At 45.2% G+C, this 14,304-nt stretch overlaps 1 protein-coding gene across 2 annotated transcripts in view; it reads left to right on the top strand.

Annotated features, from left to right (window-relative positions):
* The window catches only part of FARS2 (phenylalanyl-tRNA synthetase 2, mitochondrial), a 406,538-nt gene that overhangs the window by 257,659 nt on the left and 134,575 nt on the right, over positions 1 to 14,304 (top strand). Inside the window, exon 6 of one of the 2 annotated variants that reach the window (XM_060188747.1) lies at positions 377 to 528. The exons of the other annotated variant lie outside the window; for it this stretch is intronic. Within the exon in view, the coding sequence (XP_060044730.1) occupies positions 377 to 528 (152 nt within the window). The remainder of the gene's footprint in view (positions 1 to 376; positions 529 to 14,304) is intronic. 2 annotated transcript variants of the gene reach the window in all.

Raw genomic sequence — 14,304 nt, 5'->3', positions numbered from 1 at the left:
ATCACAAGAACTTAATGAATCACTCAGTAATTAAATTGAAACTTTTTCCCTCTAGTGTTCAAATGGGAGAGGGGCAACTGTTAATTTGATCTATTTCAGTTGCTTTGCATTGGACTGAACATTAACGGAGGTCTAAGCATAACGTATGGCATTGTTACTCATGGATGTGATAAGAATCCAGAGCCTTCATAAAGGAGTTTGCTAATTTTGAACATTGACTTACCTTTTAAGTTCATTTTGTGACTGAAAATTCTTTTTGCCGAAATAATGTTTTGCCAGCACTTTCTAATTAGCGTCATGAAACTTTCCTTGAGAAATTGAAACATTCTCACAAAACTTGCCAATCAACCTGTCTTTTCTTTTCTTGTCTTGTTAGCCTCTCAGCAAGTACCCTGCTGTGACAAATGACATTTCCTTTTGGTTGCCCTCCGAGAATTACACAGAGAATGATTTCTATGACGTAGTTCGAACAATTGGTGGAGACCTGGTGGAAAAAGTTGATCTTATAGACAAGTTTGAACATCCAAAGTAAGTAAAAAAAAAGTTTTTTAACTATATATGTATATATTGACAACTGACAAATGGGAACATATAATTTTGGTGAATTCCAATTCGTGGAATGAGGCAAAATGTCTTTTGCCGGGATAGCCTGAGGGTACTTCTTCCCGAGCTAGTGCTCTCTGGCTTGGAGAGAACTCAACTGGAGCCGATCTAGGCTGCTGCGTGGGAGAGGGATCAGGAACTCGTGCCGCACTAACTTCCGCAGGAGATACACTCTGGAACTCTCGGAGCCGGAAAGCAATTTCCAGGTGTCTTTAATCAGAAGAGCAGCTGTTTTTATACTCTCCAAGTAGGGTGGAAACAGGATGTGATATAGAGAGGGTGGAGAGAAAAGTGACTGGTGAAAATCAGAGTGTGACAAGGAGGGGGCGGAACAGGCGAGAATCCTATCACTGAACCACCAATGCCCTGGAGGGAGTGCTTTATGTAAAAGTGATTTATGTAAATAGACCAAAGCTTTGGATCAGTAAATCCCTGTATAGGCATATGGTTAAGCAGAAGCCAGGGGGAGGTGGCATACTACCCAACAGTCTTTGGGATTTATAGTGTGTATCTCTGGCCGCTCAGGCCTTTTATAACAGATGATCTAAAGATCTGGGAGTTTTTCAGGGTTTTGTTGTTGTTGTGGGGGTTTTTTTGTTTGTTTGTTTTTGTTTTTTCTGTAAGTGATGTCTTAGCACATCACCTTCCAGAAAAGTGAGCAGGAGATGAGGCAGAAGAGGACAGTTTGTAGAGGAGCGATGACTTTGTTGGTCTCTTGGTGAATTCTGTCAGGCACTTAGCACCGATATTTGATCCTAGGAAATAAAAGTGTTGCTGACAAGGTTGGCTCTGCCATCTGGGAGTTTGCAAACTTGGAAGAGGCAGGTAACTAGGTAAACTCATGAAATAATTATGAGGGAAAAAACTACACTGGGTAACACCAAAAGACTCATTTCAGTGTGAGAGTCAGGAAAGTTGTCTTTGAAGAAGTGACACCTGAAAAGATGAAAATCTGGGACCGGGTGGTGGCACAGCTGGTTAAGTGCACATGTGCAAAGGACCCGGGTCCAATTCCCCCACTTGCTACCTGCAGGAGAGCACGCTTCACAAGCAGTGAAGCAAGTACTGCAGGTGTCTCTCCCTCTTCTCCCCTCTCTCTATCCCTCTCCCTCTTAATTTCTCTCTATCCTATCAAATAAAGGAAAAGGGGGGGGGATGGCCACCAGGAATGGTGGATTTGTTGTGCAGGAACCAAGCCCTATCGATAACTCTGGTGGGGAAAAAATAGTAAAATAAAAATAATAAAGAGATGAAAATCAGAGTGATAGTGAAGATGGGAAAGAGCCTCTGATTGTGCTTGTGGGTCAGGAGGATAATGTACATGTGGCATCAGGTGACCACCAAGAGCCTGTAGACTCAGGAACTGGGTGAGCAGGTGCCAGTGGACATGCGGACAGGACAGGCGGGGCTGAGCCGGCCACACTTGAGAAGTGGAGCTGAATTCTAATTGCAGTAGGGACAAAAGAGACTAGGGACATTTCTGTTGTGTCTTCTTTGACGCGTCTCCTTTGACAGTCTGTGTAGGAAAGAGGCAGCTACCACATCGTCCCTTCTCGCACACGGCGTGTCACCTCCTCCTGCAGTCGCTTCATTCTTGTATCCACAGGACATTTGGCTTTCATCCTGCTTTCATTGCCCCACCCCTTTATTTATTTGTGTTTGCTCTTTAAAGCCGTCATGCTCTAGATCAAGATGTTTAATGCCCACTGCCGTGTGTGTGTGTGTGTGTGTGTGTGTGTGTGTGTGTGTGTCCTCTTGTTTCCCTAGTCATCCAGAGGTCTGAAAGTCATCATCTAGACATTTACTTCAGGGCTATGGAAACTATCTCATCTCTTCTGTACTCAAAAATTTTCTCCGTTTATCCCTAAGTGGCAACTTGACTGTACTAAAAAAGCATTGGGGAGACGGGCAGTAAAGCAGCGGGTGAAGCGCAGGTGGCCTGAAGCTCAACGTCCGGCATAAAGATCCCGGTTCGAGCCCCCGGCTCCCCACCAGCAGGGGAGTCGCTTCACAGGCGGTGAAGCAGGTCTGCAGGTGTCTGTCTTTCTCTCCCCCTCTCTGTCTTCCCTTCCTCTCTCCATTTCTCTCTGTCCTAACAAAGATGATATCAATAGCAACAATAATAATAGCTACAACAACAATTAAAAAAAAAAAAAACATTGGCTGCTTCTCTTTCATTGAGGCCCCTATAACTGTTTCTACTCCCAAGTAAAAACCTACAGTGTCTGTAACAGGGTATATTCTCCTGTTGCTGGGACTGTCACTAGTAGCAGTCATTTTCAGACAGAAGGGAGAAATTAAGGGAATGTCTGACTCAGAACTGGAACACTCTTCCAAAGTGAGGCAGGTGTGAGGGCAGAGACCTGGCCACCTGGCACTTCTGACTCTGTCCTTGTTCTTGCTCCTGCTGCTCTGAGTCTGTAGCCTCCTCCACTTGGCCACTCGCAGACATCCACATCCCTGCTATTTCTGCACTGTCCCAGAGCTTCAAGCTAGTTCTCTCTGGATCCTGCACATAGTCTAAAGACAGAGTCCTTTGACCCTCACAGAGTCCTTTGAGCCAGGTTGCCTCCTAGGACTTGGAGCAAACTGAGGTTGGACTACTATTATCTCAAGAAGACTCCTTGCTGGTCTGGTCAAGGACCACCAAGAAAACAGACACACATACACACAACCTGCTTTCTAAAATAAGAAACCTAGAAGCCATAGACTGAGTCTTTTCAATGAGAGAATTTTCTGGACAGATTTCCAGATAAGCAATAAGCATTCAAGTTCTCCCTTCCTCTCCCTCAACCACACAAGTCTTCCCCATGTACATAACCCTGTGGAGAGACTTCTAGCTACTGGCTCACTACTATCTTTTTATTCTTTTTAAAAGTTATCTGTGAGAGAGAGGGAGAGAGAGAGACAACAAATGCATTGCAAGGCCTTCACTCTACCCACTGTGCTACTTCCCAGGCCACCATATCTGTTGTTCTTTATTTGCATTTTAACTGTTCTAGGCTTTTCCTGTGTAACTTTTTCCCATCTTCCCACAGTGTTCATATTGGTCGGAAGGCGGCTCTCCACATGTCAGTGGTGCATGGTGATCTCTTCTTCAGTTCTTTGGGGAGTTTTTGTCAAATGACTAGAAATCAATCAGGGCTTCACACAGTGTGCCCAGATTCTGGGTGAGCAGCCCTGAGTGAACCTGGCTTTCCACATTCCTGATGTGTGATCTTGGGACCCTGCACCTCAGTACCTCATATCTCAGAGGACTGGTATCATCTTTAAGTGGTAGCTGCAGAAACAACAAGATAAACCTCTAGGTCCAAAAGGCTTGGAAAATTGCCCAGAGATCTAAAACAAATTGTTAGCTATTTGACTGTAAACCTGTAACATTCACCATTGTCTTGTTTTGTAAACTGAAGAATAACCCCCGTCCAGCATGGAGTCTTGCTTGGACTTGGCAGCCAGATAACATATGACTAGAAAGTTCTGAAACTCAAGGGAAGCAGATGGAGACTGTGTCTAAAACTTTCATTCTGCAGTGATGCATGTCCACCCTGCAGCCTTAGGAGTAAATTTTTAATCAGGAAAAGATAAAAACGCTTTGTAAAGTGCTGTAGATGCCAGGAAGCAAAGGCACTGTGCAGTCAGTGTGGCTGTCCTCGGGGCTGCGTGTCTGTCAGGAAAATGCTGTGACTGTGGCAGGTGGGGTGGGGGTGTCTGGTTTGCAAGCCCCTTCCTGGTCTTATTTCTCTTGACGGAGCCAACTAAGGGCTGTTATCTGTACATCCAGGTGAACCAGCAGTGAGATGCCAACTCCGTCTAGTTCTGTCAGAAGAGAGAGCCTGTCAGAAGTTGTTTCCCCTGAAGTTGACATCAGGTAGTGCTCAGGGTTGGCCGAGCACTTCAGTTTTACTATCAAGTAAAACAAACAAACAAAAATAAATAAATAAAAAGAATGTAAGGTCCTCGGTGGTGGGTGAGGTGCTAAGGTAGCTCTTACACACACACACACACACACACACACACACACACACACACACACACACACACTTACTTTCTCTCCCTCTGAAAGAAAAAGACTGTAAAATCAGCCCAGGAGTTATTTCAGAGGGAGAGAAAGTAAGTGTGTGTGTGTGTGTGTGTGTGTGTGTGTGTGTGTGTGTGTGTGTGTGTGTGTAAGAGCTACCTCAGCACCTCACCCACCACCGAGGACCTTACATTCTTTTTATTTATTATTTTTTATTTGTTTCTTTTACTTGATAGGACAGAGAGGAATTGAGAGTGGAGGAGGAAACAGAAAGGGGTAAGCAAAGAAAGATACCTGCAGCAGTGCTTCACCACTCTGAAGCTTCATCCCTTGCATGTGTGGACCGGAGGCTTGAACCTGGGTCCCTGGGCATGGTAATGAGTGAACTCAACAGGGTGAGCCACCACCCAGCCCCAGACCTTGTATTCTTAAGCCCCTTTTATTCCCTTATAAGAATGTGGGATGGCAGAGCTTTTGCACCTCTCTGTAGTTCATTAGTGATCATCTGTCTGACTTGTGGACACTGTTGGCTAGGAGAACAGGTGTCAGGCAAGAAAAATGCAGAAGTGCATCTGCATGCTCCAAGGGAAAGGGACAAAAATCTAGGCAGGACCCCAGGCAGGGGATGTAAAAAGAAGCTAACTGATGGGAAGAATATTTAGGAGTTCATACCCACAGAAGGTGCATCATAATTCAAAAATAAGACTTCAGGGGCGGGGCGGGGCAGGGGTTTAAACAATCAAGGCTTACTACACCCGGGTACAGCGATACAGAACAGTATTATTTAGGTAGGCAAACTGGAAAATACAAGACGGGGCCGGGCCCATTGGTCCATAAGTTACTTATCAGAGGTCAGCTACATGTGTACACGTTCGGGAGGAACTAATAAATAAGATATGCAGGGGGCTGGCTGGTGGCACACTTGGTTGACTGTACACCTAACAGTGCACAAGGACCTGGGTTCAAGACCCTCAGTTCCCACCTGTTAGGAGGAAGCTTCACTAGTGGTGGAGCAGTGCCGCAGGTGTCTGTCTTTCTCTTTTCCTCTCTACCTCCTTTTCTTGTCTCAATTTCTCTGTCCTATCAAATAACTAAATATAAAAAAGAAAAAAAGAGCTCTTATAAAAATAAATAAATACACAGATAAATAAATAAAATACGCAGTGAGGTGTTATGCCCTACTTCTGGTAACCCCTGCCTCTCCAAAGCTGTGTATCTGGTTGTTTTCATATAGAATAATGCTTTCACTTTTTGTTATTGTTTGATTGGTTGGTTGATTGGTTTTGGCCTTTGAACTCTTTTCATTTTCCTACTCTGTAGAGCTCACATAAAGGATAGAGTAGTGTAGCAGGCCTCTCTCTTCTTCAGTTGTGACAACAAAGGCTGGTCCCCAAAAGATAGGGCAGCTCTCTTAAGCACATACCCTTGTTTGGTTCACTTCACAGTGTATAGCCAGGGTATTTACCTTAGAAAGGAACAGGTTTGCAGACGGAGACCCACTCAAAAGCATGAATGGAATTGGGTGTTAGAGTGACACATGGATCAGCATTCTTTTTTGTTTGTTTGTTTTGTTTTTTGCGCCTCCAGGGTTATCTCTGGGGCTCAGTGCCTGCACTATGAATCCACTGTTCCTGGAGGCCATTTTTTTCCCATTTTGTTGCCCTTGTTATTGTTGCTATTGCTTTTGTTGTTGGATAGGACAGAGAGAAATCTCAAGAGGAAAGGAAGACAGAGGGGGAGAGAAAGACAGACACCTGCAGACCTGCTTCACCACTTGTGAAGCGACTTCCCGGCAGGTGGGGAGCCGGGGGCTCGAACTGGGATCCTTCCACTGATCCGTGCACTTTGTGCCATGTGCACTTAACCTGCCACATTACCACCCGACCCCCTGGATCGGCATTCTTCAGATGACACATGGGGGTGCTGCATGTACATCCCTTCAACTTTGTCGGGGGTGGGGGTCAGCTCACCTTCTGCTAGTTTTGTTTCTCAAAGGGCGATGAAGCCCAATTCCAAATGAAAGTGCAGCACAGACTGATGAAACAGCTCCCTTGGATGTACCCTGTCACGCCATGTGTGCAGTCAGGCTCAAGCCCGGCCGCCATTAAAGGAAGCTTCAGCACTGCAGTTCCTTCCTCTCCCTCTCTCCTTCTACCTTTGCCTTCTTTCCTCTTTTCTCTGTCTCTGTCTGAGAGAAGAAATGAAGGAAGAAAAGAAGGAAGGAAGGAAGAAAGAAAAGAAAAGGAAAGGAAAGGAAAGGAAAGGAAAGGAAAGGAAGTACAGTGCAAAGTACACACAGTTCTTGAAGCTAGTCCTGACTTCTACTCACCTCTCAAGCCAAAAACAACTTCCCCGCAAATGACAGAGCCACACACACTAGGGAGGGAAGGAAGAAGGTGTGAGGGACATACTGCACCTGAACCATAGAAGGGCCGGCTATATTTAGAGCCTTTTCTTGTTTTGCTTTTTTAACCTAGACTGAATCCATGAATATCTGCACCTTGAACTTCACTTCAGGATTCCAGCTGCGAGTGGATCTATTTAAATATGATTCTAAAGACTGTTCTGTCATGCGTGATACAGGGAAATACCTGGCAATATTAAACAGATCAGCTTCCCAAGAATACCAGTCTGCATGGATGCTATTCTTAGCAGAGTTTTAAGTAGTGGAGATCAATACAGTTATTTAAGATGGAAAAGATATAAAAATTCTGGTAGTTAATAGCAAACTAAAATTCAAGGTCCCACCGACCTTGAAAGCAGAGCTGTTTCAAGAGCTTCTCGGGAAAAGCAGGTGACTTAGAGATTTTAAGGGGAGCCCACAGGCTGTGAGGTGAGAGCCTGCCTTGGGGTCATCTGAGGTCTTGTTCCAATGGCTAGACCAAGGAGAGGACTGTAGTTTGGAGCCTACATGGTCAGACTTACACATTTGTAATATCACAGCTATGCTGCTTGACTGCCTTGATACTTTCTCCTGGGCCTCCTGCATTGCAACACCAGGAATTTTTTTTTCCCTTCAAGCTCGTGCTGCAATGTGGAAATGGCAAGGCAGTTATTGTACTCATAATTGCACATTTGTTTAATTAAAGTCGTATTCAATCGTGCTGACATGCTGTTAAGCAACTGTGAAAAAGAGCTGCTATGGTTTGTTGGTGTGCTGTCAAGAGTGACTAATAATTTTAGTTAGATGGTGGTTTTAGTTTTCTTATCATCGATAAATAGGGAAATTAAAGTTAGCATGAAACAGTATCATTAATTGCAAAACTTCGTATCTGTTTATCAGGTGAACCATTGTGTTATGTTAGTAACATGCTTGCCACCCCACCCCCAAGTAAAAATGAAGAAGTGTGAGCTGTGAATATTTCACCTGAGTGTTTTCTGTGGAGAACCAGGTCCAGACAGTCCTTAGAATGTAAGAAGGCCAGTGTGACTTCCTAAGCTTGCTCTCTCTCAGGTCCGGGAAGGTGGCTCATCTGTCTGACTTGGCCTCTGTGTAGATGGTGTTCCCATAGCACCAACTACTATCAAACTTTTTTTTTTTTTCTAATGAGGAACAGTTCACATGTGAAACAAAACCATTTTCAACTCTAATTCCCTTGACTCCTGTTCATCCTCAGGACTGTGTAGCTGCCACTTTATTGCTGTCTTTTAAAGGGGCACTTAAACCCCGGCTTGCCCGTGAATATTTTTGTTCTTCCCAAAGTGTAGCTTCTCTCATGCAGACCAAAGTGGCCCACATAACATCCCCTCATTCCTTTTCTAGAAGCTTCAGTGAAGCTAGAAGATGCAAAGCCTCCGCATGCCTTGACCTAGCAGGTCCTTCTGTGCTCACGTCAGCCAGGTTCCTGGGTCTCGACCTTCTGTGGCCTCCATTGCTGGCTCCATTTCCCAGCTCAGTGACTGTGCCACGGCCTTGTAGCTCCCCTGAGACCATGTTCTGACTTGTCTGCTTGATGTCCATGAGGCTTTAAACAAGCTGCTTGACCTCTCAAGCCTCATTCTCGATTTCTGCACAAAGGCTTTAACATTAGAACTTCTCTTGAAAGGCTGTTTTGCTGTGCCGAGCATAGGATAAGCACACCACAGATGGTAACCACTACTGTTACTGGCAGTGGGTAACATCAAGTAATGCATGTCTTTCAGGAGTGATCAGTTGTGATTAAATATTAAATATTATTATTAGGTATTTTAAAATAGTGTTGCTCTACTCAAGTGCAAAAAGCAGTTCTCGTTCTTTCTTTTTATGAGCTTTATTAACTTTTAAACTTTGTTGGCTAGAACTAGAGAGAATGAGAGAGAAAGGGAAAGAGAGACACTGGCGGCACTGCTTCACTGCTCATGAAGCTGTCTCCCTGCAGACAGGGACCAGAGTCTTGAGCCTGAGTCCTTGCACATGGTAACAGGTGCACTCAACCAGATACACCACCACCTGGCCCCCTTTTCTTAAGTTTTAAAGATATATGATAGGTTGGGTCTATTGGCTTGTTCATTTATAATCACCATTTATGTTTGAAGATGGCTAGTGAGCATTTCAAGATTCAGAATCATATCTGAAATTATAACACTGCTATGATTTCAGAAATTGACAGCACTTGTAAAGGAGACTGTTGTTTTTGCCGGGCTGGCTTCACGGGCGGGTAACAGACAACCAAGGACTCATGGTTGAGCTGTAGGCAGTGTCTCTTTATTCATGCAGGACGCAGCACAATCTAAGCCGAGCTAAGCTAAACTAAAAACTACAAACAATCTTGTCCTTATAAATATACTAGCCCAGTAGGGTGGGAACAGGATGCGACGCAGAGAGGGTGGAGAGAAAAGTGACTGGTGAAAATCAGGGTGTGACAAGGAGAGGGGGTGGAGCAGGCAAGAATTCTACCACTGAACCACCAATGCCCTGGAGGGAGGGTGGTGCCCGCCAACAGAGGTTATGTAAATAGAATACAGTGGTTATGTAAATAGAATGCAGTGTTAAACAGGGGGGATTTAAACCAAATGAAACAGAAGGGGTTTTTAAAAGCATACCAACAATTCCCCCTTTCTTTTTAACTAATGGCCATAGTATTAGGATTGGGGTGAACAGAAACCTATATCATACAGGCGTTTTCAAAAGAACTAGCATAAGACATGGAAAACAAAATAGGTGAGCAGCAATAACCAGTGTGATGCCAAGGGGAACGTTTCTCAAAGGGCAAGGCCTAGCAGGCGAAAGGGTATTTCTTGCCTCTGGGAGCGCTTCATGCCTCTGGGGGCATCTCTTGCCTCAAAGGGCGTTTCCTGCCTCTGTGGGCATAACCTAATAAGGAGGGGGAGTTTTCTGCCTCTGGGGCAGAGCCTGCAGGCGAGGGAGCGTGATCTATAAAGTCTCAAGGCAATTGGCTGAAGTTAGTCTTTGAGAAACACAGCAGCGTGTACCAGTAAGTCCGATGGAGGTGTCAGTCCAAAGTAGCTGACCACAGAAGAAAATGCCAAGGGATGAAACGCTGCACGTCTGTCTCCATGGGGAATGTCAGCCACCAGAATTCTGCTTTTCTGTAGAGAGTGAGCTTTGGAGTCTGTGAATCTGTTTCTTCAGGTCGTGCCAGGTCACATCATTGGTTTCCGGGGGTGTGTTGTAGTCATTCCATCTTGTGGGCGATGTCAGAGAACAGGATCCAAATGGATTTCCAGGAATTCCATTTGAGTAGATGCTTTTTCATGTGAAGACTTGACAGCTGAAATTCACTTACTTGTCAAACAAAACTTGTAGCAGATTAGAAGTTTACTGTAATTGATAACTCCATTAAAATTGGAAGTCCTTTCTAGCATGATTTTAAGGTTGTTTAAACAGTTTAAACTCAATAAGATGTGGAAAGGTAAACAGAAGAACCACGGTTAAAAGCCTCAGGCATGAGAATAATTAACATAATTATTCCACTATCTGCCCCGCCCATAACTCATACAGTTTTCAGGATTAAACGTTTCAGATTTATGCCAAGACGTAAAAAAAATAAATCAAAGGAGGAAAAAAAAATTTTTTGGATTGTTTCTGGATGTCTCTAGAAATCATGGCTGCGTCCAGCTTTTTTTTTTTAAGTCAATGTCATACAAAAATTCAGTCATTTAAATCACTCTCTTATGAAACAGATCTCACCATGTAGCATCAAGAGTCCCCAGAGGGCTTCCTAGTCCAAAAAAGCTCTTCAAAATTCCATTTAGGGTGCTTCTGACAGTTCCTGCTGTATTGCTTCAGGCATCTACTTTTAAAAGCGTCTTCCCATCGAAGAAAGAATCCAGTCAGGAGAGTAGAACTAACCACGTGTCTCCATTCTTGGGGACTGCCAGGGTACTGGAGAATGCTCCTCAAATTAGAGTAGTCCTTCTCCATGGGAAACATGTGAGAAGAAGTCCAGAAAGTCCCAGTGGAAATCCCCATGCATATCCCAAGGTCTACGATCACGGTCATAAAGAACCAAATTGTGGCCTGGAGCAAAATGTAGTCCTTTTCCTCAGGAAACATGGGAGAGGGAATCCAGAAAGTCCAAGGAGAAATCTCCATGCATCTCCCAAGCTCTATGATTAGGGTCACAAGAAACCAAAGTTCTCGGTCAGGGAAACAAAGTGTGGCCCAGAGCAAAATGTTCCAGAGACAGAGTAACTGTCTCATGATGAAACAGTAGAGGCTTTGGCAAACCTCTTCATAAGTAGAAGAGAAGACCATAGTGCATAGGTAGGCAAAGTCTTCACTTATCTGGGAGTTGTGCAGGTCCAGTCCCACATTGTAGGTGCCATATGTTGTTTTTGCCAGGCTGGCTTCACGGGCGGGTAACAGACAACCAAGGACTCATGGTTGAGCTGTAGGCAGTGTCTCTTTATTCATGCAGGACGCAGCACAATCTAAGCCGAGCTAAGCTAAACTAAAAACTACAAACAATCTTGTCCTTATAAATATACTAGCCCAGTAGGGTGGGAACAGGATGCGACGCAGAGAGGGTGGAGAGAAAAGTGACTGGTGAAAATCAGGGTATGACAAGGAGAGGGGGTGGAGCAGGCAAGAATTCTACCACTGAACCACCAATGCCCTGGAGGGAGGGTGGTGCCCGCCAACAGAGGTTATGTAAATAGAATACAGTGGTTATGTAAATAGAATGCAGTGTTAAGCAGGGGGGATTTAAACCAAATGAAACAGAAGGGGTTTTTAGAAGCATACCAACAGGAGACAAGTAAAAATCTGCAAGGAAGTGTCCGTATGATACTGGGTGTGAGATGATTTGACTGTAGTTTTTTTTCTGTCTCTCCTTGTGCTCTCCCTACCCCGAGAAGACGGGTAGTGTCTAATGGTCAGGGTCAAGCATTTCTTAGCCTCTCTGGCCTAGGAGGCCCAGCCATGCTGTGCTTGTGTTCCTTCTGAACCTTTGCTCTTAAGGTTTCCCTGGGATCTTTAGAGATCCAACCTGAAAGCTTCTCTTTTCGCTAGCTGGGACCACTGCATTCAACCCCCTTCCCACACTCTTGGGTTTGAATTAACAGCAGGACATGATCTCCTGCTCCAGAGCCAGAAGATCTGAGCTCCAGCAGTGAGCAGGAATGGTTTCCGCCGTGCTTCGTCTCCCTGGTGTGCAGGCGCTGTCTGCTCCCCGTGTCCTCGTGTGGGCGCTGTCTGCTCCCCGTGTCCTCGTGTGGGCGTCTGTCTGTGCCTGTGTTTTGTTCTCCCCCTTTCCAAGGGTATCAGTCAGACTGAGTTAGGGCCTGCCCACCTGACCTCTGCAGCAATTCCTATCTGTAAAGTCTGTCTCCAGGGACAGCCGCCTCCTGAGGTCCTAGCATTCAAGATGCCAACATACAGACTAGGGAAGTGCTCGGCGCAGCATGTGCCAGCCCGTTGCCTCTTGGTGTGCTTGTGCAGAGTTTTCAGTCCCAGTCCCTGTCTGACAAGCAGGGCTGGAGTCAGAACTGAGTAGCACCTGTTCTGAAGGTGACTGCTTGCTGGGGACGCCACCTCCTGTCCAGGGAGATGCCACCACTGTTCTATTGCAACACAAGACTGTAAATAATCATGTTTCTCTTCTTCGGGGAGTGAATGACAGTGATGCTCGGTGGCCAGTAGTGTCTTCATGATTATTCCTGACCCTTCATGTTGATGGCTTGTCCAGACTCCTCAGGTGAGAGGAGCCACCGGCTGTACCATGGTACATGTACCATGGCTAGATCTTTCACTTGCGTGTGTGTGTTTGTGTGTGTGTGTGTGTGTGTGTGTTTCCCACCATCTGTTTGGCACATGTTCCCAGTGTCTTTTACTGTGTTTCATTCCCTGTCTTGGCAGTCTCTGTTGAACTAAAATCTTACAGTGATGATTGAAAATTCGCACACATCATGTATCACTTGTACTTCACACTTAAGGACTTCTAGACACCTGGGCTCATCTGGGAGTCAAGTCGAAAAGTCAGATTATCTCTGGGGATTTTTCAAGAAGGACAAGTGAGTTCTAATTCATTGGAGAAACAGGGATTGGAGTTCATGGGCACTTATGTACATGCCCTGTGGGCATCTTTAGGCCTGGAAAAGCTACATTTGTGTGTGTGTGTGTGTGTGTGTATCAGGAGAGTAAGACCCACATTCCTCTTTCATTTCAACATATGGTTCCTTATTTACAGATGGGTAGGGAGGACAGGCCGGTGAAGTCAAGAGGTGTGGGGTAGGAAGGATCGGGGAGTTGAGCGTTTTCCTGACCAGGACAGGTCCCCCTCGGAACACTCTGTCCTCATCCCTGAGGGCACCTCAGTAGGCCCACATGGGGCACCACTGGAACACAGAGGAAGCCTTTGAAGGGCTTATGCTGCCTCCTATGTTAAGTTTCCTTCTAAATTTATCTACTGTCTCCACTGGTGGGTTTCTGATTCCTTTTTTATCATGCTCCATCCAGCTGCTAACTGGCTCCCTATTAAACTTTCATAGACTGTGTCCCCAGATACTACTTAACTGTGTGTGTGTGTGTGGGTGGGTGGGTGGGTGAATGCTTATCTTTCAAATCTCTCTTCCCTGAAATCTCACACAGGTACCTTTCTTGATGTGTGTGCATGTGCATGTGTGTGTGCACCTGCCATGGGCTGAGTGCCTGTTCTTTATGAGGCTCAAGTTCATGCACTGGGACATCAAGAGGACTGAGAGTCTGGTCACTGGTCTGAGGTTACACAGCTCTGAGATGCTGTTGGGAAATTATTATTATTACTATTATTATTATTATTATTTATTTCCACTATCTTTATTCATTTATTTATTAGTGACTTAATAATGATTAACAAGACCATAGGATAAGAGGGCTACAATCCATATAATTCCCACCACCAGATTTCCATGTCCCATCCCCTCCACTGGAAAGTCCCCTATTCTTTATTCTTCTGGGAGTATGGACCAAAGGTCTTTATGAGGTGCAGAAGGTGGAAGGTCTGGCTTCTATAATTGCTTCCCTGCTGGACATGGATATTGACAGGTCAATCCACACCCCTCAACCTGTCTCTTTCCCTAGTGGAGTAGGGCTCTGGAGAGGGGAGGTTCCAGGACACCTTGGTGAGGTCATCTGCCCAAGGAAGGAAGGAGATGCAGCAGCTCAGATTTGGCTTTACTTTGTGCCCAACCACCAAATTAAATCTAAACTTAGGAGTCACTCTCCCTCCCATGATCTTTTCTGAAGTCTGTGGAATAGACTC

The sequence above is a fragment of the Erinaceus europaeus genome, chromosome 4, assembly GCF_950295315.1.
Source record: "Erinaceus europaeus chromosome 4, mEriEur2.1, whole genome shotgun sequence".
NCBI lineage: Eukaryota > Metazoa > Chordata > Mammalia > Eulipotyphla > Erinaceidae > Erinaceus > Erinaceus europaeus.
Note: the sequence above shows the minus strand (reverse complement) of the source record. Positions and strands in the feature narration are given on the sequence as shown.